Here is a 25886-nt window from a genome sequence, read left to right as displayed (position 1 = left end):
CGCTTGTGTTATTAAGGTTGCTAGACAATTGCACACTTTTTTTCTCTATATTCTTAATGCTGAAGTTTTTTGGAGGGGGGTTGGAGGTGTGGGGGGAGAATAGCTCGCTTACTTCTCGCGTCGCACAGCGATGATGTAACTTCTCTTCGTCGCATGTCGGAATACGTAAAGTCTACCTTGCGCCATCTTTTCCCTGCCGGCTTCTCCGTGTGAAGAGCACGTTGGCTGATGCGCGGGGGATTTTAACCAAATATCACCGCCTCAAAAACCGTCCAAAGTCTCTGCGGACACTGGGGTGAGATATCGACAGAAAATAATCAGCTATACATATCTAATAAACAGCTGTGTGTCTGTGTTGGCAAAAATGAGATTAGCCACGTTGCTAGGCTAGCGCCATCTACTTGACGTAGCAAATTACATTATAGGTGTCCAGTCGGATTGCTGTTTCAGCTTTATTTACACACACACACACACACACACACACACACATACATACATCTCGGAGCATTAGCCACATAGAGAGCGGTACGATCTCATGTTATAGTATGTAATGTTATGTTATGCTATGCTGTGCTATGCTGTTTTAGCTAGCCGGCTATGTTAGATAAGAAAGCTCCACCTATATTGGCACTGCCAGGCTCACGAGGCCTTCCTCTAGTCCTTGTAGAACCGGTCTGTTTATTAATTCATTTATTTTTTATAACGCCGTATATTGTTAATATAATCTGAAATGATAAAAGATGAAAGGTGTGGAGATGAAACAAGAAGAAACGGTGTGTAGTTAAAGTCTCTTGACGCATGCGCCGTTACATTGTCATTGGAAATCTTATTATTTTTCTTTAATCAGGGTTGGATTTTAATATAAACTCGTGTGTATATATATATCAGTCCTGGTGCGTGTTAGACCTTGAAACAGTTTCAGGCTGAAACAAAATCTAAAGTGTGAAGAGAGTCCTCTCCATATGCTGGAACATAACTGTCACTTTTTTTCTTTTTTTCCCTCCCTCCCATTCATTCATGCAGCCATCAGCCTCACTGACTCTCTTCTACATCATTACACTGTGTATCCACAGCCTTCCAAACCCTATAATCTAGCTGAGGCCAGTGAAAGTTAATTAAAGGCTGCTGATTTGCTCTGACATAAACAAAACTTTTGAAGCAAGGGGGGAAAAAATGCTGTGGCTTTTTAAAGCTGTGTTTCATAAATGCCACATCAGTGTAAATGTGATTTTACCATGTCTTTTTCTGTCTTTAGTGAGGCGTCCAGCTCGTCTCGTTTAAACAACGTTCTGCGGTGCATCTGTGGTAAACAGCGCGGTCAAAATGGCAGATAAGAACACACGAATCGCTATAGTCAACCATGACAAGTGCAAGCCGAAGAAATGCAGGCAGGAGTGTAAGAAGAGTTGTCCTGTGGTGAGGATGGGTAAGACAATCACGTGCACACAAACTCTTGCTTAAAAAGATCTCATCTGTTTTGCAGCCATGTTAAAACACTCATTTGTGTGTGTCTCCTGCAGGTAAGCTGTGTATCGAAGTGACACCGCAGTGTAAGATTGTGTGGATCTCTGAATCACTCTGTATAGGCTGCGGCATCTGCATCAAGGTATCGATAAAGTTCATAAATTTTTATATTAATTTATAGTTATCTTGTGTTGGAGCCTCAGAAACTCCGCCCACTGGACACACTGTGTCTGACATGGATTGTATGCTTTTTTTTTTTTTTGCTTTTCTTTTTTTTTTTTGTAACTTTTAATCTCTGGGATGTTTTTCCTCCAGAAATGTCCATTTGGCGCGCTGTCTATTGTAAACCTACCAAGTAACCTGGAGAAGGAAACCACACACAGATACTGCGCCAACTCCTTCAAACTGCACAGGTATGAGGACATCAGATCACCATCATCTGATCAGTTTTGCGCTTGTACACAGAGCTATGAGACATGATTAGCTAGATAACCACACCTACTAAATGGAAACTGTGTGTATCCACCTTTCTCATGTGTCAGGTTGCCTATTCCACGTCCTGGAGAAGTGTTAGGGCTGGTGGGTACTAACGGTATCGGAAAGTCCACCGCTCTCAAAATCCTGGCAGGAAAACAGAAACCCAACCTGGGCAAATATGATGTGAGTTACATATCACACACACACACCCACACACCATCATATATTCTGGACAAAAAGTCAAAGTGTGGTGTTACCTCAGCTTGGTTATTTTGGTAAAAATACAAAAAATATGATAAATAATTATTTTGTTTAGTACCTGGATATGACAGAATAATTGTAGCATGAAACGTCTCTGAATTGTTTATTTATTTATGTAGTAATATTTCATAAACATTTTTTAAACATTTTGTATTTGATAATTTCTCAGAGGAAACTATTATGTTTCAGTATTTATTAAAAATACTAATAATAATCAGAAATGTCTATTTAGTATCTGTGGGTTTGTTTTGTTTTTTTAGTGGCCCTTTTAATGTGTGTTTGTGTCCGGATTTTGCAGGCTCCCCCGGACTGGCAGGAGATCCTGGCTTATTTTCGAGGCTCTGAGTTGCAAAACTATTTCACTAAGATCCTGGAGGACGACCTCAAGGCCATCGTAAAGCCACAATATGTTGACCAGATCCCCAAAACTGTCAAGGTAAAGGAAACAAATGTTCTGTGAGGATTTCCGACCAGCGTTAGCTTTTTGGTTGCTGCGGTGGAACTATGGGGACTGGAATTTTGTTGTAATTCTCTTTTCTGCCTCTAGGGGTCAGTAGGCGCAATTTTGAGCAGGAAAGATGACACTAAAACGGAGGAGCAAGTGTGTGGGCAGCTTGGTACGTGTGTAACATCTTGGTTTATATTCTCGCATTTAATCAAATGCTCTGTGGAACACTTCTGTGAGTTCTTTTCACTGGGAAATTTCACTGTTGTATAGATATGAGTTATACATTTTTCTGGATACCTGTGGGTGGGGCTTCAGTGTACCTGATTTTGAATGTGGTGTTGTGTGCTGTGATTGGTCAGATCTGCTGCATCTGCGGGACCGCAACGTCGAGGACCTGTCAGGAGGAGAGCTGCAGAGATTCGCCTGCGCCGTCGTCTGTATCCAGAAAGCAGACATGTTCGTCTCTTTTGTTTGTGTTTTTTCTATCTTTGTCACTGTGGTGGTCGGTTCTGGAGATTAATGTTCTTCTCTTGGTCTAGTTTCATGTTTGACGAGCCATCCAGTTATCTCGATGTGAAGCAGAGGCTGAGAGCTGCCATCACCATTCGATCTCTCATCTCACCCGACAGGTCTGACACCCACACACACAACCAAAATATGCGTTCTGTTTTGCTAGCAGATACTCTTCGAGCCTGTGATGATACATTAATTTCTATAATGTGTGTGTGTGTGTGTAGGTACATCATCGTGGTGGAGCACGATCTGAGCGTGTTGGATTACCTGTCTGATTTTATCTGTTGTCTGTACGGCGTGCCAAGTGCTTATGGAGTCGTCACCATGCCCTTCAGCGTCCGAGAAGGTATATAAACACGCACACACACACAAACAAGTGTAGTCCAGATGAGTACTACATGGCTCGTCTCAAATTCTGAATTGTGATAGGTCAGGTGATTTTTCTAGAACAGATGCTCAGTGATGCAGGTGCATCTTCTTATTGATTATTTTCCAGTAACAGTGTGACACTAAGTGTGTCTGAGTGTATCTTTCGGCACAGCCCTTAACCATGTCGATTCACTCTGATCTCTCCCCAGGTATTAATATCTTCCTGGACGGCTACGTGCCGACAGAGAACCTGCGTTTCCGCGAGACCTCACTGGTGTTTAAAGTGGCTGAGACTGCAGCTGAGGAGGAGGTGAAGAAGATGTGCCGCTATCAGTATCCCAACATGCGCAAGAGCATGGGTGACTTCACCCTTACCATCACAGAGGGAGAGTTCACTGACTCTGAGATTATGGTCATGCTCGGGGAGAATGGTGAGAGAGAGACTGGTTAGTGTATAAAGGAGTGTGAGTGACATTCAGTATAATAGCATGATGCATTGTGATTCTTTCTTCAGGTACTGGCAAAACCACATTCATCAGACTGCTGGCTGGAGGCCTGAAACCTGATGGAGGAGGTAGCACACACACACCCCCAGTTCTGTCAAATAGTAGACGTGTAAAGAACAATAGATTCATGAAAATATGTTCTTGAGATCAACACATAATAAAATGAATTGTTCCCTTGTTCTACTGTTCCGTCCTTCATTTCTCTCACTTGTTCGATTCATCACTCCTGTGCTTGTTCAGTCCCACATTTTCTTAACTCACTCAAACTGTGTTGGGAGAAATCTCCTATGAGTTTTGTAAAACTGAATTGTGTGTGTGTGTATTTGCTCTGTGTTGTAGGTGATGTGCCAATTCTGAATGTGAGCTACAAGCCTCAGAAGATCAGCCCCAAGTTTAAAGTGAGTTAATAAACAGCACACTGCGCTTTTATTCCTCAGACTGTCTCTTATGGATTTATATTGTAATGGGCTGCATGTGTGTTTTAGGGCAGCGTCCGTGCCTTGCTCCACGACAAGATCAGAGACGCGTACACACACCCCCAGTTCGTCACTGACGTCATGAAGCCCATGCAGATTGAGAGCATCATCGACCAGGACGTGAGTCTCTACTGCATGTGGACAAGCACTTTTATTTACAGTTTTAAAATGCTAGAGTATTTCCATGTCCTAAACTCTGTGTGTGTGTGTGTACAGGTTCAGAATCTGTCTGGTGGTGAGTTGCAGCGTGTGGCGCTGGCTCTGTGTTTGGGGAAACCGGCTGATGTTTATCTGATCGACGAACCATCAGCCTACCTGGACTCCGAGCAGCGTCTTATGGCTGCCCGTGTCATCAAACGGTAAATAAGTAATTATATATTATAAAATATTTATAATATATATTTATTAAATAATTTTCAGAAATACTTGTTCATGATTGGCTGTGATTGTGCTTGTATTTTATATATATATCACAGCCAATCATTTCATTCATTAATTAACCTGGACTTATTATATTATTAATAATATATTAATGCACTCATTCTAATACGTTATTGTTTCTATAGTAGCAGTTTATACATTCCGTTGCTCTTTCACACATTGGTTCACTCCTTTCTTTTTTTTTACATGCTCGCACAAGCTCATTTTCGTCTTTCCCCATTTGTTTTCTCTCTCCTTCACTTGTTCAGTTTCTCTCGTTCTTCCCCAAATAAACCGATTAAAAACGTTTGTAATAGTTGGAGGCATTAAGGTAGATGGATGTCAGGGGTTGTTTTACCCTTCACTGTGTCTTCTGCAACATTTTTATACTCCATATTTATCCATCATCTTTGTTGCACATACTGTTGTATAGTTTAATGTCAGTATTGAGTGTTGAACTTTTGTGTTTTTTCCCCCTCCTCTCAGATTCATTCTGCATGCAAAGAAAACCGCTTTTGTTGTGGAGCACGACTTCATCATGGCTACGTATCTGGCAGACCGAGTCATCGTGTTTGATGGTGTTCCCTCCAGAAACACCTGCGCCAACACGTAGGAACAAACCGCCGTGGATAGTCTCTCTCTCTCACACACACACACACACACACACACACACACACACACACACACAGACTAGTGAATACTGTGTGGGTTTAACAGGGAGTGTGTTCACTTTCATTTTTAGTCTCATCATGTGTTTGTTTTGTGTGTGACAGGCCACAGACTCTGCTGGCTGGGATGAATAAGTTCCTGGCACAGTTGGAGATCACATTCAGAAGAGATCCAAACAATTTCAGACCAAGAATCAACAAGCTCAACTCTATCAAGGTACACACACACACAAACATGCACACAGTCTGGATTTTTGTCTTTGCAAACTCTGAGTAAACTCCTTTTTCTGCTCTTGATCAGGACGTGGATCAAAAGAAGACTGGCAACTACTTTTTCCTGGATGACTGAAACATCACTTCCTGAAATAAAGATAAAATCCCCCAAATATGGTCTTTTTCCTTTGGGCCAAGTCTCTCTCAACGTGTGCCATCATCGAGGAAAAAGCACCAGGACTGTTTACTTTCCACACTGAAGCATCAACACCACCATTTTGTCCAGCAGGTCCAATAAGCACCAGGGTTTATTCATCCTCCTCTCTCCCCCCATTTCATCAGTGCTGACCCTCTAACAGACTGCTGAATGGTGAACAGGAAATGGAGCCATCTTGGGTTTTTTTTTCCCCTTTCTTTCACATGTCCAGTCTGTATAGAGGATGGGGATGAAGTGGAGGAGAGAGGATGCTGTTTAACAAAACAACAAAACAAAAAAAAAAAGAAAGAAAATGTATCAGTGGGACCTAGATGAGACTTCTGGTTTTTTTTTTTTTTTTTGACCAATAATAAAACTTATCACCGTTTGTGTTTTTTCTGGTTACAAAGATTGAGGGAGAAACAACACGCCAAACAAGTGTATAGTTGATGAAAATATTTTAATCATTATACCATGATACATCTTATTAAAAAATCAATTTAACTTGTTTGAGTGTGTTTATGTAAATGCCACTTTAACGTAGTCATGTCCCTGGGATCAGGACCTTATCTTGAGAGCTAGATTTTATTTTATCTGTTCATCCTGAATATTTAAGATTTCATAGTTTATGATTGCCTTGAGCTGAATTCTAATTAAGATTAGTTACCAGGTGAGTGTCTATAAATAACCAGATTATCAAAACCTCCATTATAAGCAAACACACACAGAAAGCGTCTGAGAAAAGACCTCTCTTTATTAATGTTTTGTATCAAAATTGCATCCTGTTGCATCTTTGGTTGTGATAAATAGGCACTCCGATTTAAAAACTGCTCAAACACATGATTTAGAAGGCACACTCAACATCACAAGTGCAATAACAAATGAGAACTGAGGAACTCAACAAATAAAGTCTAAGGCACTACATGAGAACTGACATGTCACACTTTCAGCAGATGAGAGAGAGAGATGCAGTCATTAGGCTTTAATTCAGACATCACACAGATTGTTGTTTCCTAATCTGAACAAATCCTGTGTTGAGTTCAGAAATAAAAGTGCATCATAAGGTTGCAGATGTCTACAGTGTACAGACTGAATAAAAACTCAAAAACAAGAATCATAATCTTAATTCTTATGTGCTAAAAAGTATTCGAATTTACATCCTGTCGCTAGTTACCCTCAATGTAGCTGATAAGCCGAGAGACGTTTCGTTTTTGGTTTTGTACTGAAGTTATTGAGTAATGGAATCTCTTACCCAAAAAAGGTGACTAAATATACAACCATATGTGATTCAAACATCTTTAGAAGGCGTGAAGATGGCCCTCATACCATTCCAGTGTGCATCTACATGGTTAGGTTTAGTTCATATTTAGACACAGCTTTTTACTGCTTTGCTATACAGTAACCTTGTACATATACATTGTATGGTCAACGTACGTGAACCTCGGACCATCAAGCCCATATGTGCTTGAGGAACGTCACGTTCCAGATTCACTTTGCTATCTGCATTCATTCAGTTGGAGAGCATCAGTAATTGGTTAAACATCTTCATGCTGGAACAGTGTTTAAGGGATGCCCCACAAATGGGTGTGATGGTCAGATGTTCACAGACACTTGGCCATATAGTGTACACTGCATGAAACTTGGACTGCTATTACACATGGTGTTTAATTTCCTTAACATACTATGAAGTCATTTACAGAAAAGTGCCCAGTTTTTGTTTTTTACTTCCTGACCAATCAGGTTGCAAGTGAGAAAAACAAAATAAGGGAGTATAAAGTGCAGATAAAAATGAATTAAGCGAATATGAGATTTACAATGAGATGAAAATATTTTGCGGCTGACTTTACCTGTGGCTTAACACAGCAACTCATATTCTCCTGCATTTTCTGCCTCCTAAGCTACAGTAAAGACAGACAATTACCTCACCACCAAAGTTACAACAACTCTTATTTCATGTGCATTACTGATAATAGATCTAGTGTAAAGAGCAAGTTAGACTAGTTAGTCAGCTGATATTGCCATTATGGTTATAGTGGGTATTTAGCATGAATCACTTTTCTTCAAATAAACACAAAAAAAGTGTCTTTTCTGAGACAAAGTATGAAAGCAGAAGCAAATATAGGGTCTTGTCTTAGATAATGAACTACAACTGGAGGTGGCAAATTCTGATTTTTTTTTTGCTGAATCACTCCTTCATAAGTGCAGAACCATACATTAAAAACACAACAAAATCAACAGTATAAATCTACTTTCAAAAGCAAAAGCAAGATCTTGGAGTTTCCTTTTATATGACTGAGCTGACTGAAAACAGAACATGAACACACCTCTAAGTTTAAAAGGAAACAGTAAACAAAAGTTCACAAACGAGATTCAGGTATAGCCTCAATCATCACATCAATGTCCTCAGTGAGATAAATGTGAAGTGAACAGTCAGTGCTTTTCACAAGATTGACACGGTGCATATTTAGTGCCCTCCAAAAGGTGCTCCTCTCCATATTTCGCCGCTTGGAGAAAAATCTCCCACACATTCAAGCTTTTATTACCTTTAATATAAACTGACACATCAATACAGAGTGGATACGCCAGTCTGAGAAGACATAGTGGCGAAATAACTTTAAATGAGAAAAAGAGAAAGTTTTAAAAATGAACACATCACCCAAATCAAAGAGTATTGGTAGCAAAAGAAACGAGTGATTGTCAGCTTTCAGGTGCAGGTGTCATCTGCCCTGAGTATCCTGCTGCTCTGGTGTTATTGTAGCCCCGTCCTCTGTTCCTCCCACCGGACCCTCTGTTGTAAGGCAATTGACCATCGTGTTTTCCCCATCCTGTATCTCTTCTTCCACGTGAACCCCGCCCCCTGAACCCTCCTCTGTCATCCTGGCCATACCTATTTCCATATTTATATGACTGACTTTGGTAGCTCTGCCTTGTTTTCAGATTTGCGTCACAAAACTCCGCCTTCTCCGTCTTACACTCTTCCAGTAACGATCCTAAGAAACCTCCACCCTTCGACTGTCTGTTTCCATTAGCCAACATCATTGGCTCTGGCGCGTTACTCAGCTCACCACCACTCACAACTGCTTGAGGTCCACTATTGTGCTGTATTTCTGTGGTAACAGGGACAGCTCCTGGCTTGATGTCTCCACCCTCTGAAAGTTGTTGATGCTGACCAGCCCAAAACGGTTTTTCTACTTGTGGATTCAAAGACCCCTGACCCCCCTGAGCTCCTTCCATTATTGGTGCCATTGTTGTCATAGGGATCTCCATCCCATAATGTTGGGGAGGGGGTACAGAGAGATGCTGAGGGCCTATAGAGGGGGGAGGGGCAGAATACTGTAGCGGTGGACCAGTGGGGGGCACTGGACACATACCTGCATATACAGAGGGATGGGATGCAAGAGGCAATGGCATTTGCATAGGCAGTGAAGGATGGCTGAACACCCCAACTTCCATTGAAGAAGGGGTGCGAACCATACCCCTTACCTCAAAATGACTAACAGGGGTGCTCACAGCAGGGGGAGGGTTAGGGGTAGGAAAAATTGGTCTAGAGTTGTTGTCTGGTTGCCAGGATACAGGAGAAGGAGAGACTTTGAGCTGCATGTGGTGGTAGGCCTGAACCAGTGGTGCCAGGTAGGTAACCGGGGGCAACATCTGATACAGGTACGCCTGTGGGTACAATTAAATCCAGCACATCCAAACTGTTACAGTACAAATAAAATTATTATTCCAATATCTAGTTAACACTTTTTACTGAGAACTATTGTACAAGTATGATCATTTTTATAAAATTAGAATCTGACATCTTTACCTTAAGCCCAAGGTTAAAGAAGAATCTAAGGACACTTGCATCTGTAAGTAACAGAGAAGGGTTTTAGAGTCAAACGTGAGTAAAAAGTAATTTTATATGAGCTCATGAGTAAATAGAGCCTTTTTCCACTGACAATGTCCAGATGCTCGTTTTAGAGGTGGTGACAAATGTGTGCACTTCTCAAAAAAAGCATCTTTTTTGTCAGCATCAAAATGCTGCCTGGATGAAAGTAAGTCAGAAACCCCTCCACACTAAAGCAACAGCTCAGGGGGTGGAGTCAGTCCTAATCCCCCATTCTAGGCAGACTTGAACCAAAGGTCCAGGGGGTGGAAAAAATACAGTATGCTTCAGTTTCTGGTTTCATGTTTGTTCTTGTAATTATATGTCTTGTAAGTTACAGCTATAGGAATAGTTGGTTAAAGTCCAGTTCCCTCCCCTGGAATTTTGGTCTTATAGCGAGGATCATCTCAGTGGAACAGGTGAATTTGTGTAACACAGAAACTAGACTTAGGGTTGCCATAATTCTGCTGCAATGATAACTCGTTTACATCAATAGTTACATTCCTGATTTTGGTCAGAGTATCCCGTTGTAATATGATGTGAGCAAAATCTCTCTGAAGACGATCCATCCTCAGAATGTTAAATGGCTAAAAGATTGTGTTTTTTACTTTAATTCCACTACTGTCAAACTTCCAATGATTATTTAACAGTTTGCTCTTAAACATGTGCAAATGCAGGCTGGTTCCTATAAAAGTTGTCCGATTCCCTGAATCACTAACTCCACCAATACAACCCTGTGTCTGTGAAAAGGGCTGTCAGTAAAGCAGATTCGGAAGATGATACCGCTTGGAAGGTCTTTTCCATTTCTGTCACGGGAAAATGATGGGGGCTGGACATGTTCATCCTTTTCGTTCTGAGGAAAACCAGGGTAAAGCATGTCTTGGTAGACCTGCGCTAATGTGAAGGAGTGCTGTGATGGGGGATCAGGCACTAGGGCACTTCCAGCACCTGCTGAAGTAAAGCAGGAAACAATCAAAACCGTGATATTCAGGTGTGACAGTAACAGTACACTGCAATACATTAAAAGGACATATTCAACCTTACCTGCAACAGTTGGGGCTGCATGATCATACAAGTAGGATTCAGCAGCACGAGAGAAAGGTGGAGTTGAGACAGCAGGAGGAAGACAGGGATCCGTCATGGGGGCAGATGCATTTGGAGATAAACATGGCACAGGGGCAGAATAAGGAGGGTAGGGTGGATAAGGCAGAGGAGTACCAAACCCAACAGGGTAAGAAGGGGCAAGAGAAGGGGATGGTTGTGCAGGATGAGTAATAGAATGGGTGGCATGAACTGGAGTGGGTACACCAGCTGAATCAGGCTGCTCAGATGCCATCGGTTCAGGAGGAGGAGATTTTGCAGTAGCAGAAAGATCTGTTGAAACAGGCACTTCAGCAGCAAATGGAATCTGAGATGGGACAGAGACAGGACCCTGGATAGTTGAGGAGGCAGTTTGGGAGGAGGCATGAGTGGGTACAGGAGCAGTCTGAGAAGAAGAGGTGAATAATTGAGTAGATACAGGGTTAGGGACAGGTTTGTCTGGAGATAAGGGTATTGTGGGTGTTTGGAAAAGAATAGGAGTGGTAGTAGCTTCTGGAACATGCTCTAGGGGCACAGGGGTAGTTATTGTGGCAGTCAGATCTGAGACCTGGGACTGAATTGTTTGAGAAGAGTTCTGGGGTAATGAATTTATTGTCACAGGGATGGGTTTGGGCACAGTTAGACAAACAGTTGGGGTACACTGAGAAGATAATGGGGAAGATACAGTTGTGACGAGCATAGGGAGAGTTTGAGGTTGAAAGAATGTAGTCTGAAAAGATACTGGGATCACTTCAGATGTGTCAAGGGAAGTCTGAGCCTCGACTATGGGTCTCGAAGATGGAGCAGAGGCAGTCGGAGACTGCATGTGGGTAGTCTTTAAAGATTCTGGGTGTCTTGTAGATGGAACAGGGACAGTTTGGGACTGAATGGGGGTAGTCTTTAAAGATTCCTGGTGTCTTGTAGATGGAACAGGGACAGTTTGAGTCTGAATGGGAGTAGTCTGTAAAGAATCAGAGGGTCTTGTAGGTGGAGCAGGGGCAGTTTGAGTCTGAATGTGGGTAGTCTGTAAAGAATCAGAGGGTCTTTTGGATGCAGCAGGGGCAGTTTGAGACTGAATGGGAGTAGTCTGTAAAGAGTCCAGGTGTTTTGTAGATGGAGTGGAGGCACACTGAGAATTAATGGGAGAAATGCGAGCAGACAAGGATGATGCTTTGTAGGGAACTCGGGCAGGTGGTGTTGTGGATGAAGAGGAAGGTTTTGTGAACTTTGAAGATGAAGGGGCAGATAAGGCAGTAGAAGTTGTAGGGATAGGATCCTCTTTGGGAGGAGGAGTTATTCTTTGGTCTTGATCCACTGACCCTTTCTTCTGGAGGATATTACAGAGCATAAAAAATAGAGATTAAACTACACTGAGAAAATACCTGCACTACACAAACAAGCATGATAATTTCTGACAACTTACTGCCTGTTTTCCTCTTTCTGCTTTGTGAATAGGGTTCAGAGATTGCTCTTTGGTATCTGCAAAAAAATAAAATTTTCACATAAACCAAACATTCAACTCCTTTTAAATAGAAAGAAAATAAAGACATCCTGAAATACTACAAGAACTGCAGTAAATTTGTTCTTAGCACACTTTTGCACGTTTGAATGTGAATCTCCTGGGGAGGTAAGATAAGTCTGAACACAGCAGTAGTAGAATTATTAATCTTTCCAAGCACTTGAATCACTGCATAATGATCCAAAATACATCCAGGACATTTCTTTTGTCTCCTCGAATGCAGGTTATTCCATCTCCTCTTTGGGTACTGGGTGTCTACGATTACAGCATTTAGCAGATCTCTTTTTGCAAAGAAACCGGAAGCGTTTTTAAAACTTCATATCCCTGTCCATCAGAAATATTTTGCCTTCATTTTTAAATTAGTTAATTTTTAAGTTTGTTAAATTTATACAATGCAAAACCTATTTTTTCATCAAATATGTGCAAAAATGTTCTTGGGTTAAAATGAATTTATAATAAATAAAATATTGGTCTCTACATAGAAATTGTAGCAAAGGCATTCTGCTAATAACTGCAAATATCAGACAAAAGTATTGCAAGAATTAGCAAACCACATTGTTTTGAGATAAATTACTTGAAATAAAAACCAGCAAAGAAGACTCAATCAATTTCCTTAACTCACCTGCAGGAGCTTTCTTTCGGGAGCCTTTTTTCTCAGCTCTTCTGCTCTTCTGAACACTAGCAGCCTAAATATACACATTAAACCATGGTATAATGCAACGGCACTTTAGAAAGGTTTTACGGAGTGCAAAACACAGTAAGTGTGTGAATTATACCTGTGCACTGGCTTCAAGTGTTGGGAAATTCTCCTCGTCTTTGTTCAGGATCTCCAGCAGTGCGTGTTCATCTTCCTCTACAGGCGACACACACAACCCACCTGCACCCTGATCACTCCTCCTACACACACACAAAGTTCCTGTAATATGTGTGTGTGTATATATGTGTCTGTGTGTATACATTAAGTTTGTAAGGCACCTGCTGCTATCATTTTTTCCTATTGATTGAGGCTCTACACTGGTCTGCGGGGGCCAAGAGTGCTGCTGTTGTACGCGGTTGCCAGGAGTGGAGCCTGAGGATGCAGTAGGACCATGTGACACTGACCTCATGGGCTTCCTCCCCGTTTTGGTGTCACGCTCTGAAATCAGAAAGTTGTTTCTATTTATCTGATTACACAAATTTTAAAAAATGGCCTGAAGGGAAAGAAAAGAATTTAAACAGGAAGTAAAAGTTGGCACAAATTACACTAGGCTGGGTTTACGATATGCTCTTCTTATGACAAAAACAAAATAAAATCACAGTAGGGTTTGGATTTTTACCAATAACTATTCTGAAAGAGAGCTAGAGTGAGAAATATATAAATGTGTATTTAACATCACCTGTGGGCCCGTTGCTGCTGGATACAGTTTGTTTTTTGCTTTTCTCCGTCACTGTGGACCAAGAGTCTTCTGAAGGAGTACGCAGATTCCATAGTGAGACTGTGTACCTATACACACATACCATATTGTACTTTATCAATTTACAGTTACATTTAATGTTGGGCTATATTCTTGTAATGTACATTCTGAATATTTTATGCTGAATAACTGGAATTTCGATGCTGAAAAAAATCAAGTGAAATTCTTCTTCACACATACTTATTTCCAAGTTCCTCAATAAAGACAGTAACAGGTCCATCATCAGGGCTGACATCCTGAATGTAGGCACTGTAGAAGCGATCAGTATTATTCAGACGCACCTGAGAGAGAGATTTTGTGGGTTAATTAGTTTGTGTTTCAGAGACAGATGATCTTTGGCCATTCACGTTTGGTGTTCTTTCTCCGGCAAGTGTATAAAAAAAAATAAATAAATAAATAAATAAATAAATAAAAGGGTGTGGAAGGAAGAGAAAGATTGATGTAAAGAGAGACAGAGACATAATCACGCTAATACACACCTGGCACTTGTCTCCAGCCTTGTAATGCATCCCAGCTGCCATGCAGAAATCCCTCCTCTGCTGAACTGAAATAAAAACTTATTCTGTCAGTACAGAACAATCTGCATCAGTGTCCTCCTACACTGTGAATTATACACACATACATGCACACAGACACACACATACACATAGACACTCCCCTTATCTGCACCCTGTGGATGAGTTCAGCTTGTAAAACCCGACAGCCCGGATTAAATCACCTGTTGATTAACTACTACTACTACTATCATTACACTATGAGTTAAGTGTGTGGTTGAAGATGTAAGAGTTAATGCCCAACAAATTTTTCTAACAGGAGACAATACGATCTGCAGAATTTCTACCTATTTGTTAGTTATTTTTTAAGACCAGGACATTTGGGTATTATTTCCCATGTACAAATTTTTACCAGACACAATTACATGGTGTGTACATTTAAAACTTTTTTATGTATCTAATTTTCTAGCCTTTCTGGTTGCTGTGGTTAGATCCGTGCACTGTAGCATTCTTAGCTTTTTTCTAAATTCATGGTACAACTGCAACATTACCAAATAATTAATTATAGGAGAAACTGACTTTTTATTGGCTTGACACACACACACCTACACACACCTCGTTTTGAGCGCATCCACACATCATATGCCACATTCCTGAAAAGGGTGGGGTTCAGGGACTCCTCTACTGAAGGAGGCAGGCAGCCACGCCCTACTCCTCTAGCTTTGCCCCGCCCACGGCCCTGATGTGCAAATGGCAGAACAGTAAAACTTTTTAAAAGCAACACTAAAACAGGATATAATCATGCAGAATTCTGTGTGTGTGTGCATACCTTGTAAGCTGTCCTGTTGTTCACACCGGCTGTCTTGCCTGTAGCCTCACTGGACCTATGTAGGCAATTCCAACAATTTTTTTCAATAAGTACTTGAATTATGTTCCTAATAAAATTTTAATGAAACTGATTATCGGTTATGAAGTGATCTGATTATTAGTGGTAGGATCACGATTTGTATTCGGTGCTGACAGTTTTACAAAAATCAGAGTGTCGATTAAATCCCAACTTAACACAACAGCGACAAGGCCCTGGTTTATGCTGGTTTATGATTACAGCATCAGTCACTCTTTGATCACACTCACCAGAAATCATCTCCATCATCCAGGTCAGAGTCCCCGCTGCTCTCACGCTCCTCTGTCTCGATAGTCTCATTCTTTGCTTTGGAAGCCTTCAGGCTTGGCATTACCGCACTCCGGTCCACATCAAACACACGGTCATACAGCAGCTCGTAGAGGATCGCTGAAACACAGAAACACACACTGATTTTAGTAGGGTTTCCTATACAGATATTTCATTTGTGCAGTAAGAGATGAAATGGACACGTCACTCACACTGGCACAAAGCAGCGTTTTTGACAGAGGATATTGAGTATACACTGTCATAATGGTTCCTGTTGAGGAAGCAGAGCAACACCTGGAGAAAATAAACAATTAAATAACAATTAAATACAGTACAACATCACCCCAAATCTGCTTAAATGCTTTCTGTATTAAACTTAATAAATAATTGCAAGAGAAAGTAAAAAAAAAAGGTACAAAAGCCTCTAAACTCTATCAATCAACTGACATAAAACTAGATACATAAAGAATTAGCTTAAATTTAATTAATTTAAGATACAAGACTATATACTGATTTGAGAAATAACTAAGTAACTAATGAACTGACTAAAAGTTTACCTTAAATGATTAATTAAATACATGATATTAAATCAATCAATAATTCATTCTATGAACCCGATTGGCTCTTATATTTAATGATGCAACAACACAATAACACGTGATATCACATATTGAACCATGGGTGTCCAAGGGTGTGGGTGCAGGTTTTTATTTCAACCAACATGACTTCACCTGTTTAATCGGTTGATCTTGGCTTTTCACTAGACTCAGGTATGGCTTCTGCTTGGTTGGAATAAAAACCTGCACCCACATCAGCCATTTCCCAATAAGATTGGATACCCCGGTGTTAAACAATTATCCAGTGAGCTGTTTAGCTTTAACACTTTCATTACTGTGAAACAAGTTTCATGAATTTAATCATACAAAATATGTTTAGAATGACAAATGTTCTCTTGAATAGTTCTTTGGGGTGCTACTGCAAACCTTATCTGGGTAGCCATTCTCCGTGATTTTCACTGGAGGCTCTCCAGGCTGCTGGTAAATGATGAAATCATGCCTAGAAGGAGGAAGCATTCAGGTGGGGTTCATAAGTCCTGAAAGATGACATCGCTTGAGAAAATACATGGACGATAAAACACTCTGTGATCATTATGATCAACAATGAGATGCTGTGATCTACCTGTTGAGTTAATGTTACCACCATGAAGTGAATTATTTCCCTTTCACATAGCATCCTAAAGTGTTTTAGTTTTTTATCATTTAGAACATGTCTTACTTCCATTTACAACTACATTTTAAATAATACTAAACAAACCAGTTTTTCCCTCAGCTGCCTCTATTTCTCTGTAGGGTGAAACAGGTGAAACAATCTACTTACTTATAAAGAGCAGCCAGAGCAGTTATTTCCACCTGTCCAACCCAGCTCTAGAGACAGGACAGAAAACAGCGAAATAGTCAGTTACTCAAAATACTGGTAAATGGTAAAATTGCAGCACTTACAGACTTAAATCATCACCACTATTTCATATTTATGCTCCTGTTACAATTTCTATAAATTTTCCCTATTTTATACAATAGTATTATTCATTATATGTAATTCATATATAAAGTACAGATACTGTACAAATACGGTAATACCTCACACATCCGCGAGGTTTCACGGATGTGCGGTGGAGTCACTAAAAATGCTAACACTCTACTGTAAATGCTTATTTTTAGAGTTTAAACCCTAAATATGACCACAAACATGCTCCCAAAACACTTTAATTTCATTTCAAAGTTAGCTTAATACATTGAAAAAGAAATAAATGTTTGACTTTAAAATAGAGTACAGTATCGCCTGTATAAAAACCAAGGGAAAAATCACTGAGATCACTTTTTCACGGAATATACATGCGTGTTGAACCAAGCACAGGGAGATGAACCACGACATCACGCATACAAAGCATCGTAGCTACCAGCCAATCAGTAGCTAGGTAAAACTGTTAATGCTCTGTGACTGACTACTTCCACCCTACCCGACTACTGGCTGTACTGTACGTACGTGAAATTGGCGATGTTCGCGTCATTAAAATAACATTTATATTTTATTTATATTGATATTTTGTTGATTTTACTTTTATATTTATATTACTAAATTAATAAACTCATTTTTCCTTAATAACTTTGCATTAAAAAGCATGAAAATGTATAAATGGCCACGAAAATTAGCTGTAAACACTTTTACAGGATTTCACAGACGCAAATTAGTTAGGTTCCAATGAAAATTTCACGGAACAGTGAAGTCACGAATCGTGAGACGCGGATATGCGAGGTATTACTGTAATAGTGTAGAACTGTAACATTGCACACAGGGATTCCCTATGTGCAATATTGCAGTTCTACACTATTATTTGTACAGTATTTGCACAGTATCTGTACTTATTTATTCTATTTTACGATTTCTTTTTACTTGTTTTTTTTTTCCTTTTTCAGCTCTATCCTTGTATATAGTATATATTTCTTTCTTTCTCTCTTCCACTTTTATTAGAGCAACTGTAACATGGCAGCAATTTCCCTCTGGGATTAATAAAGTTTTTAAAATCTTGAATATTATATTCTATATGCATGTATAGAAGTCAGAACCTACATATATATCCTAGTATAAACAGGCTGATTATTGCAATAATAAAAATGAAACTACACATATGACAAAGCTAAATGCAATTCTAAGTGAAGTGTCCAGCCACTCATAAGAATACATTTTATGTATATTATATAAAATATATAAATAAATAGCATAGGGTTTAATTACTCCAACTTGTTCTTTTACCTGAGGATCCTGAAGCTTGCACATGTATTCCTCAAAATCACCTTCAATGAACTAAATGCAGACAAAACAGATTAGATACCCCCCTCTCTCTCTCACACACACACACACACCTCTATTAAAATGTGTATTTAAAAATTAAGAAGGGTTACAGCTCACTCACCGACTCATACAGGTCCCGTTTCTGCCTGAGGTATTTCACACATTCGGCCCGGACCTTGGTGTGCAGACCCTGACAGTGTAACACCTAAGAAACAGCACATAGGTGATAGAGATGAAAAATTGCTCAAACAGACACTTTGGACTCTGTCACATTACATGTTATGTGTACTTCTGAAAGGATCTACTCCTGTACATCTGTATTAAGGGTCACAATTGTCAGTGTCTTAAAAAATAGCACGGTATCAAGCAAAAATGTGCTGCACCACCCACAGGAGGGCACACCCCAGCACCCCCACCGACTGCTAACGTGCTCCCTACGCAGCTCATCTGTATGTAGTGACGCCCAAAAAACCCAAAAATAAATGGTGATAATGCACAGAGATCTGCGAGCATGAAATAAATAATCAACCCAATCAAAGTGTGAAACACAGAAGCAGAGGTTATTATGGCTCAATCTGAAGCGCATAAAAATATTTCATAACTCACACTCACACACGCACACACACACACACAGGAGCACCAGCAAGAAATACCCCCTAATTTTCATGAATACCAAATTTCTTGTGTAAATGTTCTGAATTTTTTTGGTTTGTTTGTTTTTTTCTTCTTACAAATAAATCCAGCTTAATATAAACTAGGGCCAATGTTAATAACAGTGTGATTATTTTTGGTTTAGTGTCTCTGGCAACCCTGAATAAACCCACTGCCCATTTTATTAACCCTTTGTTTCCCGGAAATGCTCTACATCCTGATTTCAGAAACCTTATCTTATTGTTGTTGTTCTTATTATTTCTTAAAAGTCATGTTGAAATGATTACCTGACCAGTTTATTGCTTGTAGTAAAAAAGAGCTGTCACAAGTTATTACATGTACAGCAAATCCTTTACCTATAAAAACAACCCTGTTGGGGTGTGTGTGTGTGTGTGTGTGTGTGTGTGTGTGTGTGTGTGTATGTATGTGTAAGTGTATGTGTATGTGTATTATACCACCCACACCTCCTGAAACCAGTTAATCCTTAACTTTACTCTTAACTTAGTCCTCACAAGGGACCATGTAACAACTATGCTAGTTAGCTAATGACTTCAAACTCCATGAACAAACCCCTACGAACCACAATATATTATTATTATTATCATTATTATTATCATCCTTACTTTATTACGTAATTTATTTAGCCATAACGCAACATACAATGTTATGTTACGCGAAACCAAGCTAAGCTAAGCTGTCAACATTTTGTCCTGGGTTACTATAAGCAACTTGCTAACGCCACTAGGAACACTAAGCTAATCTGCCAGTCATGATAGATGGTGTCGTTTGAGGACAGAGAGAGAGAGAAAAAAAGGAATTCAGACATAAATGAAAGTTGATAATACGAATATTAAAATTATTAGTTGCCTGGTGACAAAGACAGAATTATAATTATAACGCCTGTTTGCTAGCTAGCTAGCTAGATTTGCTAACACATTAAGCTAACTAAAATGTCTTAAATGTACCCGAACCTCCTGGGCAACAGCAAGGTGTTACTGTTTATTTATCTTACATTTTTTCAACCATGCTAAGAAATGATGTTGTTTTACAGCCTGTGTCAGTACAAAACGAGGAGTAGACATAATTTTATTAACATTTTTGAATGTTTTTTTTATGTTGTTTTTATTGGAGACTCTAGAACGAACCGACCTGCTCAGCCACGGCTCTGAATAAGCACGAGCCGTCCTTGGCTATCTTCTTGCGGTAGAGTCCGTTCGCTCTCAGATGCTCGTCCATGAGTTTCTCCATACTTTTTTCTTCGTTGTGCTGCATGTTTGCTCCTGCACGACTCTCCATGACGAGATGATAAAGTAAAAATGGATGTTTGCACTGGAAACTCTTAGATTTCTGTGCTACATATTGAACAGTGAGACAAATAAAGCCGGCACGCGCGCGCACACCGAGAGAGAGAGTTAGGAGTCACTTTCGTTTTCGGTGAAAAGCTGATGGTTGGAGAAAAGGAAAGTTTCATCAGCAGACGGAGGGAGGGAAAGCAAAAGCTACTGAGCTGGATACCAGGCTAAGGAACTTAATTAAATTTTCCCCCAAGTCACCCGAATAATAATACAACTTTATCAGTGCTGAGTCAATTCTTACAGCCGTGTTTGATTCACTCGCTTTAGGGATTCGACTCGTTTTAATGACTCGGCTCTTCATCAGAGCGACGCCCGAAGATTTTGTGCCTTTGTCCAAAGCGTAACGTCGAACAGGACATCACATGCACTCACTAAATTCTACAGTGTTCTGCACTGTATGGCCAAAAGTATCTGGACACCTCATAATCGTAAACACATATTTACCCCCCCCCCAACTATAACCACAAATTTGGAAGCACATAACTGTATTTTACACATTTTATAGTCATAGAGAACAGTTTCAGCTACCATTTAATCATTTTGTGTCCACTAGTACCACTCATAGGTCAAATGTGATCATAAGTGTATAAGAATAACACACACAACACTGCCATAGACCATCATATCAAAGTATTAGAAGAAGAAGAAGAAGAAGAAAGGAGTTTTCAGTCAAGCCATCAATCAAATGGAATTTATCTTTATTCTTAATGTTGATGAGGATTAAGTGTAAATATTATACCGTTAAGTGGCCCGGTGTCTGACCTGGCATTGTATGTTGTGTGTGTGTGTGTGTGTGTGTACTCAAGAGAGAAAAGGGATTAGTGGAATATAGATGAGGATGTAGTTCCTGTCCAGCAGCTGTTACACATCCTGGTCCTGAAAAACAGGGAGACTAAGAGAAAAAAAAATCAGAGAACCAGAGATCCAGTGAAACAATCAAGCTCGCGCTGAGGTAAGTTCAATCAAACTTTAAAAAATATTTATATCACAGTGAATCTGATTGGTCAGAAGGTGTTGATGAATTTTCTATAACAGCAGCTCTGACAGTAGTGCAGCTTCAAGTCACAGGGTCATGTAAATGTTATAAACCGTGATTGTTTCTATGGTAACAACTCTTTCACAGGGTTTATGTATTCATGTACACTGATCAGGCATAAAATTATGAGCGTGAGTGAAGTGAATAAAACTGATTATCTCCTCATCATGGCACCTGTTAGTGGGTGAGATATATTAGACAGCAAGTGAACATTTTGTCCTGAAAGTTGATGTGTTAGAAGCAGGAACAATGAGAAAGCGTAGGGATTTGAGTGAGTTTGATGAAGGGCCAAACTGTAATGGCTAGATGACTGGATCAGAACATCTCCAAAACTGCAGCTTCTGTGAGGCGTTCCCAGTTTGCAGTGGTCAGTATCTATCGAAAGTGGTCTAAGGAAGGAACAGTGGTCAACGGGCGACAGGGTCATGGGTGGCCAAGGCTCATTGATGCACGTGGGGAGCGAAGGCTGGCCCGTGTGATCCAATCCAACAGATGAGCTACTGTTACTTAAATTGCTGAAGAAATTAATGCTGGTTCTGATAGAAAGGTGTCAGAATACACAGTGCATGAAGGGTCAGGGCTGTTTTGGCAGCAAACGGGGGACCAACACTATATTAAGCAGGTGGTCATAATGCTATGCCTGATCAGTGTATGCGTAATTTTTGATGGGTGAGGAGAAATGTGTTTATGTAAAATGTGCGGAGTCTCCAGTGTCAGAGGCAAAGCTGATGTTTATTGCTAGCAGAAATAAGAACTGTAACTAACTTCTTGTGTGTAATCTATAAATGGAGAAAATTCTTTATTCATTAACTAACCACAATTGCAATTGTTGACAAATTGCTGTGGTATTAGAGGAATACAAAACACTGGACAAGATAATAGAAAAGTTTGATTTATCATAACATCCAGCTGTTGATTAGATTCCTCAAACAGCATGACACTGCTTTATTCCTTATCAAGCAATTTTCATTTCTTCTTAAAATCAGTACAGCATGAAAAGGTACTCTAGACAATTAAAAGTATGTTTGTCAGAAATAACATTATGCTCTGTGTGTGTGTGTGTCTGTGTGTGTGTGAGAGGATGCAGATGAAGATGAAGGTAGTACTGCTTGTCTGTGTGTGTCTGAGTGTGCTGCGTGCACAGTGTCTGTGTTTTTCACGTGGCGCTTCAACTGCTACCTGTATGGACATGAAGCCTGGTCACATCAGCGCTCAATCTCAGCACACATACACAGCATCTGCAGTGACCATACACACCAGCCGCACAGTCTATCTGCCACAGCACACACTCATGGGTATGTACACACACACACACTGCTATGACTATAATATGAAGCATTCCCACTGTACTCATTAAGGCACATCCCCTTGTGTGTCTGTGTGTGTGTGTTTCAGTGAGTGTGCGCAGCTCTCGGGCATTTATGGGTCTTCTGCTGCATGCACGCTCTGTAGTGGAGGACCGTGTGGTTGGAGGCAAGTTCACACACCACCCACCAGGAACACATACACTCTCCTGCCTGTCCACTGCAGACACGGTCACACACTCAGATAAGCTGCTGAAGAGGAACCTGTCGTTCACCTGGAGGGCTCCGGCTCAGCCCAGTGGGGACCTGAGATTCTAGTGAGACACACACACACACACACAAATCCATCCTAACAGACACTATAATGTTATCTAGTGGTGTTTTTTGTCCAGTATCACAGTGGTCCACTCATATTTCGTGTATTGGACTCGGATCCACTCAGCTGTGGTGCATGATGGGACTCGTAAGACTCGTATTGGACATGATCCTGGACTACAGAATGGGATCATCTCAGGTAAATAATAAGTCACTCCAGACACACTACTGAGATTTACCAAACTCATCTAATTTCCGCTTCACACTGAGTTCATAAGCAGCTAGAACTTCGTGCAGTAAACTGAACATTAACATTAAACTGACAGTATGTTAAGATGTTTAAATATTTATGATGGGTTTAGCCAGTGCAGTTGTTTTATGTGAAAGGTTTTATCCTAAAAACAAAACTCCAGCATCAGGTTAATGAGAAATCTAGCACAGAAGAAGGTAGAAGGACTGAAGGACTTATGGACTAAAGCACCGCTGCATCACTCTCATTATGTGCAGATAAAAATGAGGAGTAAATTTCATAGCACCACTAACAGAGTGGCATTGTGGGTAATGTAGGTGAATTGAACAGGGCAATTATTAATTATTAATTATTAATGTCAAGATGTTAATATGCATTTAGTAGAAGTTTATTTTAAAATTATTTAGACTTTTAGACTTTAACATCTATCTTCCATAACACACACTAACACACACACACACAATCTCTCTCTCTCTTTCTCTCTCTCTCTCTCTCTCTCTCGCAACATCTGTCTTTTTCTTTCCAGCATCTCCGACGAGTTCAGCACCCACACTAACACCCACTTCTGCACACACACACTCAGAACACTTAAACAACACTAACAAACGGACAAGTAACTTACTCACACACACTGCACTGCCCCAACACCACAAACACTCACACAGTGATAAACACACAAGCACACATAACCCTAGAAATAGGGTCACACACCCACAGCTGTACAAAACAACACACAACCATACACACACACCCAAAGGTACAAGGAATCTGCTTCATGCACACACACTCAGCAGACCAGACAACACTTACACTCCATCACACACACAGGCACACACTGCAGCTACACCAGTCACGCACACACACACATCACCTAACACCATTCCGATGTCTCGTTCACTAACAACACACACTCCAAAAACACACACACGATCACCAACAACAGCATGCACCTCACCTGGTGTTACCATGGTAACCCTGAAAACGCACACATACTCGAGTCATGAGAATACACCAGCTCCATCCCAGCACACACACTCCTCAAATCTACTCTTACACACACTTGGTTCAACTGCTTCTCCAACCACACCCTCACACACACCCACAGCATCACACACACTCACACACAGTCCCATTGTATCACACACACCCACACACACTCCAACTACATCAAACACACATACACACACTCACACACACATGCCCACTGTATCACACACACCCACACACACACCCATACATACTCCAGTTGTATCAAACACACCTACACACACATTCACTATGTCACACACACCCGCTCCATCTTCAGCTCTTCACCCAAAGCCGTCTGCAGCACTCCGGCGCTCTGTGTCTGATCCGGTGGAGCCGAGGGAAGATCCTGAAGGTGCGTCTCACACTGTTACCCATTTTCATTGTTATTTATTTTTAATAAGAGGTTCAATGACCCAAAGGATTCTCAACATCTCTTCCTCCTCCTGGACACTAGTGTTTGTGAAACCCCCTGATCCTGAGCCACACCCAGAGAGTGGGATCAAAACCGGAGATGTGGTCAAGGCAGAGCCAGGAGTGAGGCTTGTGTCTCAGCCGGTGCTGCTGATGGCCCTGTCACTCTTTCTGTTGGTGGTGCTGGCCGTCTACGTTCAGAGGAAACGCTGCGTCCGGCGTAACGGTGTGTCTTTGAGTGACAGCAGGCAGGAGGGAGCAGGAGTGAGACGTGTGCAGGATTGCGGTGAGCTCGTCCAGCTGCGCAGGATCCGAGAAAACAGCCTGCTGTTGCTGCAGGCCCAGTACGACATCATTACAGCACCGGGGAACTAATACACAAACACAAACACACACAAACACGACTAAGGAATAAAATATGGAAAAAATAATCTACAACTGTGTGGGGCGTGATGAAGCAGCGTCACTGTTATCATTCTGACGTTGATTATTTTCCTATAACAACACATCCCCCAGTGTTTCATTCCTCTTATACTACAGCAATTTCAATAAGTTATTGAGTACACAACATACCGTATACTTTTCCATTTACAGTTACGTGTTGTCACTTACATTACAGCAAGCTGTCGTACCCTCACCAGCCTCTTTTTTTCTTTCTCTTAAAGTTATTATGACAAAAATAAAGATCATAGAGAAATCGCAAAGCTGTTACATGTGGAACACATTTATTTAAGAATTTATTTTACATATTTCACTGCAAAAAACTTTGACTCTCACCATTAAGTTGTAGATTTTTTAGACATATTTCTCTGGAAATACATAATAAATTATAAACAATATATTATGTTAATGAATGTAATTATATGTATATATATTTATATATTACAATAAAATACACAATGATTTATTAATAAATAAAGTAAATATCATAAATAAAACGTATATGTCATTAATTACTACATGTAATTATTATTCAATGTGGTTTAATTATTTAATGCATTATTAAAAAAGTTTTATGGTCATTAACATGAATTAGAGGTACATTTACTGCCTTTGTACTTTATGCTGTTCAGGTCATGATGGATTAC

General features: G+C 40.3%; 3 protein-coding genes across 6 annotated transcripts; 2 read left to right on the top strand and 1 right to left on the bottom strand.

Annotated features, from left to right (window-relative positions):
• The first annotated feature begins 135 nt into the window (after positions 1 to 135).
• On the top strand, positions 136 to 6515 carry abce1 (ATP-binding cassette, sub-family E (OABP), member 1). The gene is made up of 18 exons (XM_058409429.1): positions 136 to 295; positions 1256 to 1426; positions 1521 to 1606; positions 1780 to 1877; positions 2007 to 2124; positions 2501 to 2638; positions 2750 to 2819; positions 3010 to 3106; positions 3190 to 3279; positions 3388 to 3509; positions 3742 to 3963; positions 4047 to 4106; positions 4378 to 4436; positions 4524 to 4634; positions 4731 to 4873; positions 5421 to 5543; positions 5708 to 5819; positions 5904 to 6515. Exons 2-18 carry the CDS (start codon positions 1324 to 1326, stop codon positions 5949 to 5951), a joined length of 1800 nt encoding a protein of 599 aa, XP_058265412.1. The 5' UTR covers positions 136 to 295; positions 1256 to 1323; the 3' UTR covers positions 5952 to 6515.
• Positions 6250 to 20696, bottom strand: otud4 (OTU deubiquitinase 4). Of its 3 annotated transcripts, none has more exons than XM_058409426.1 (20): positions 20248 to 20696; positions 18569 to 18652; positions 18409 to 18459; positions 16975 to 17021; positions 16581 to 16653; positions 15810 to 15891; positions 15561 to 15717; positions 15256 to 15310; positions 15042 to 15165; positions 14412 to 14476; positions 14113 to 14213; positions 13855 to 13961; positions 13454 to 13613; positions 13255 to 13375; positions 13101 to 13164; positions 12383 to 12438; positions 10924 to 12286; positions 10663 to 10830; positions 9820 to 9860; positions 6250 to 9677 (listed from the first exon to the last, which is right to left on the bottom strand). In XM_058409426.1, exons 1-20 carry the CDS (start codon positions 20392 to 20394, stop codon positions 8709 to 8711), a joined length of 4035 nt encoding a protein of 1344 aa, XP_058265409.1. In that variant the 5' UTR covers positions 20395 to 20696; the 3' UTR covers positions 6250 to 8708. The 3 variants fall into 3 exon arrangements, with proteins under 3 accessions (XP_058265409.1, XP_058265410.1, XP_058265411.1); XM_058409427.1 differs by having other exon boundaries at positions 10663 to 10827; XM_058409428.1 differs by having other exon boundaries at positions 10924 to 12283.
• Positions 19627 to 25589, top strand: LOC131365687 (reelin domain-containing protein 1-like). 2 transcript variants are annotated; one of them, XM_058409430.1, is made up of 7 exons: positions 19627 to 20087; positions 21260 to 21405; positions 22570 to 22784; positions 22885 to 23110; positions 23186 to 23307; positions 23885 to 24739; positions 24842 to 25589. In XM_058409430.1, the coding sequence occupies exons 3-7, from the start codon at positions 22571 to 22573 to the stop codon at positions 25171 to 25173; spliced, it is 1749 nt and encodes a 582-aa protein (XP_058265413.1). In that variant the 5' UTR covers positions 19627 to 20087; positions 21260 to 21405; position 22570; the 3' UTR covers positions 25174 to 25589. The 2 variants fall into 2 exon arrangements, with proteins under 2 accessions (XP_058265413.1, XP_058265414.1); XM_058409431.1 differs by lacking the exon at positions 19627 to 20087 and having other exon boundaries at positions 20715 to 21405.
• Positions 25590 to 25886: the final 297 nt, after the last annotated feature.

The sequence above is a fragment of the Hemibagrus wyckioides genome, linkage group LG15, assembly GCF_019097595.1.
Source record: "Hemibagrus wyckioides isolate EC202008001 linkage group LG15, SWU_Hwy_1.0, whole genome shotgun sequence".
NCBI lineage: Eukaryota > Metazoa > Chordata > Actinopteri > Siluriformes > Bagridae > Hemibagrus > Hemibagrus wyckioides.
The sequence above is the reverse complement of the archived record's forward strand: the minus strand, read 5'-3'. Positions and strand labels throughout refer to the sequence as shown.

Bases quoted from the DNA above. Each gene is read 5' to 3' on its own strand.
- LOC131365687 (XM_058409430.1), top strand. From the start codon at position 22,571: ATGCAGATGAAGATGAAGGTAGTACTGCTTGTCTGTGTGTGTCTGAGT. The intron at 22,785-22,884 runs GTATGTACACAC...TGTGTGTTTCAG, and splicing joins GCCACAGCACACACTCATGG to TGAGTGTGCGCAGCTCTCGG. The intron at 24,740-24,841 runs GTGCGTCTCACA...CCTGGACACTAG, and splicing joins GCCGAGGGAAGATCCTGAAG to TGTTTGTGAAACCCCCTGAT.
- otud4 (XM_058409426.1), bottom strand. From the start codon at position 20,394: ATGGAGAGTCGTGCAGGAGCAAACATGCAGCACAACGAAGAAAAAAGT. The intron at 13,614-13,854 runs GTGATGTTAAAT...TTCTGATTTCAG, and splicing joins CAGCAGCAACGGGCCCACAG to AGCGTGACACCAAAACGGGG. The intron at 9,678-9,819 runs GTAAAGATGTCA...TTGTACCCACAG, and splicing joins TCTTTAACCTTGGGCTTAAG to GCGTACCTGTATCAGATGTT.
- abce1 (XM_058409429.1), top strand. From the start codon at position 1,324: ATGGCAGATAAGAACACACGAATCGCTATAGTCAACCATGACAAGTGC. The intron at 1,878-2,006 runs GTATGAGGACAT...CTCATGTGTCAG, and splicing joins AACTCCTTCAAACTGCACAG to GTTGCCTATTCCACGTCCTG. The intron at 5,820-5,903 runs GTACACACACAC...GCTCTTGATCAG, and splicing joins ACAAGCTCAACTCTATCAAG to GACGTGGATCAAAAGAAGAC.